At 45.4% G+C, this 2,297-nt stretch overlaps 1 protein-coding gene across 1 annotated transcript in view; it reads left to right on the forward strand.

The window, feature by feature from the left end:
* Positions 1-2,071, forward strand: part of Slc27a2 (solute carrier family 27 member 2) — a 37,643-nt gene extending 35,572 nt beyond the window's left edge. The window contains exons 9-10 of the mRNA XM_031371779.1: positions 67-197; positions 1,585-2,071. Coding sequence (XP_031227639.1) covers positions 67-197; positions 1,585-1,761 — 308 coding nt within the window. The 3' untranslated portion in view covers positions 1,762-2,071. The remainder of the gene's footprint in view (positions 1-66; positions 198-1,584) is intronic.
* The last annotated feature ends 226 nt before the right edge of the window (positions 2,072-2,297 follow it).

A 2,297-nucleotide genomic window follows, 5' to 3' on the forward strand; every position in this document is an offset into this window, starting at 1 on the left:
GTTCTTTGACCTGGCAGAGCCTCTTGAATGAGATTGCCAGCTAACAGCTTCTCACTGTGTTTCCAGGACATGAGGGTCGAATTGGGATGGCCTCGATCAAGATGAAAGAAAACTACGATTTCAATGGAAAGAAGCTCTTCCAGCACATCTCGGAGTACCTGCCCAGTTACGCGAGGCCTCGGTTCCTGAGGATACAAGTGAGGAGACTTTCCAAGTTCCAGTTTCTCCCAGGCACTTTCTTAGGGAAGCGCCCTCATCATCCGTGGTGACCACATTTGCCCAATTATTACCATACTCCCAGGCCAGTTCAGGGAGAAGTGTAATAGTTCAATCAGGACAGGACAATACCAGAAATAGAGCAAACAGAAATCCCATTGCACTCTTTCCCTCCCTAAAACGGCAGGCCAATTTATCCACCTGTAGCCTTAGCAAATAACTTAACAAGGTCAGTGTTTGATGAGCTGTCAAAGACACTGCAAAGAGAAATTATCTAACCCTCCTGTTTTTGGTTAACTCCTTTTGTTTTCTGTGCTGAGGATAGCACCCAGGACCTTGTTTAAGACTTAATTTATTTTATGTATATGAGTTCTCTATCTGCATGTACACTTGCATACCAGAAGAGGGCGTCAGATCCTCTTCCAGATGGTTGTAAGCCACCATGGGGTTGCTGGGAACTGATTGGACTCAGGGCCTCTGGAAGAACAGCCAGTGCTCTTACGCTGAGCCACCTCTCCAGCCCAAGGGGAGTCTCTATAGGGGAAACTTGAGTTGAGCATCATCAGCAACTCGGAACTGTCAAACTGTCACTGGAGTTGGTTCAGTCCTCTCTCTAAGGACTTGGAGCCTTGTGACTTTGTAACTGAAGACGTGACAAACTCTTAGGGTCCCAAGAAGTGTTGAGTGTGTTAGGCTATTTCTGTTGATGCTCATAAAGGGCTGGCTTTTGCTTTGCACACAGGTGGTAAAGACGGAAACATGGGATATTTTCAGACATGTCCAGTAACATTGAAGGGAGTCTGCAGCCTAACAGATGACAAACTGGGAAAGCAAACTTCCCTGTGTGTAAATGACCCCTCTCCTCCTCCCACCAGAGCCAGTGCCTCTTTGCTCAGAGTCTGCACACTGTTGGCAGCCCTGCACTGCACACGGGGGTCTAAGGCTCTAAAGCCGTGGTTCTCAACCTTCCTAAGGCTGGGACCCTGTAAATTCCTCATGTTGTGGTGATCCCCAACCATAAAATTATTCCATTGCTACTCCATAGCTGTCATTTTGCTACTGCTGTGAATCATAATGTAAATATATGACAAGCAGGCTATCTGATATGTGACCCCTGTGAAGGGGTCATTTAACCCCCAGAGGTCTCGACCCCTTGGAGAAACTGCTGCTCTAGGGAAATAAAACAAATCCCTGACATAGGCCCCTGTGTGGAGCTTCCTCAAATGGGCAGTGTGGATACATACTCATCAGCTCTCACAGGAAGAAAGGAAGCTAGCATGCTGCCAACCCCCACCACTTCCACCCTCACCCTGCACCCTAACTTCCTGTAAAACACAACTAACATGGAAATTGTGTGATCTTTTTCAGGATACCATTGAGATCACTGGGACTTTTAAACACCGCAAAGTGACCCTGATGGAAGAGGGCTTTAATCCCACAGTCATCAAAGATACCTTGTATTTCATGGATGATGCAGAAAAAGCATATGTGCCCATGACTGAGGACATTTATAATGCCATAATTGATAAAACTCTGAAACTCTGAATATTCCCCGGTGGCTAGCTCATAACATTTCCAGAAAGAAACTCAATAGACCTAGCATAGCCACTTCATATGTATAATCCAACTTTAACTTGATTGAAGATTATAAGGTGCAATTTTTTTTTTAGGAAATTATTCATTAAAAGTACAGTTTGTTTTTTTTAATTACACCTGAACCTTTGCAAGTAAAAAGATTTAGAGACAATTATTTTTCAATGTACACTTGCCATTTGTCCTTGCAAACTAAGCTTCTTGGAGAGAGGGCCTTATTTTTTTAAGACATAATAAACTATTGACACTAACATAGGAGGCATCGCTGTCTCTCGTGTTCTCTCTCTATTCTGAGTTACTCCAAAACAGAGAGCATCATCAGCCATTGGTGGAGAGTGCTAAAGAAGAGGGAGGGTGGGGCAGCAATAAAGACCACAATGGGAGCAAGGGCCCGCCTCCCCTTCCTCTCCTTCCTCCCCTTCCTTCCTCCCCTTCCTCCTCTTCCTCCCCTTCCTCCTCTTCCTCCCCTTCCTCCTCTTCCTCCCCTT

The sequence above is a fragment of the Mastomys coucha genome, unplaced genomic scaffold, assembly GCF_008632895.1.
Source record: "Mastomys coucha isolate ucsf_1 unplaced genomic scaffold, UCSF_Mcou_1 pScaffold15, whole genome shotgun sequence".
Lineage (NCBI taxonomy): Eukaryota > Metazoa > Chordata > Mammalia > Rodentia > Muridae > Mastomys > Mastomys coucha.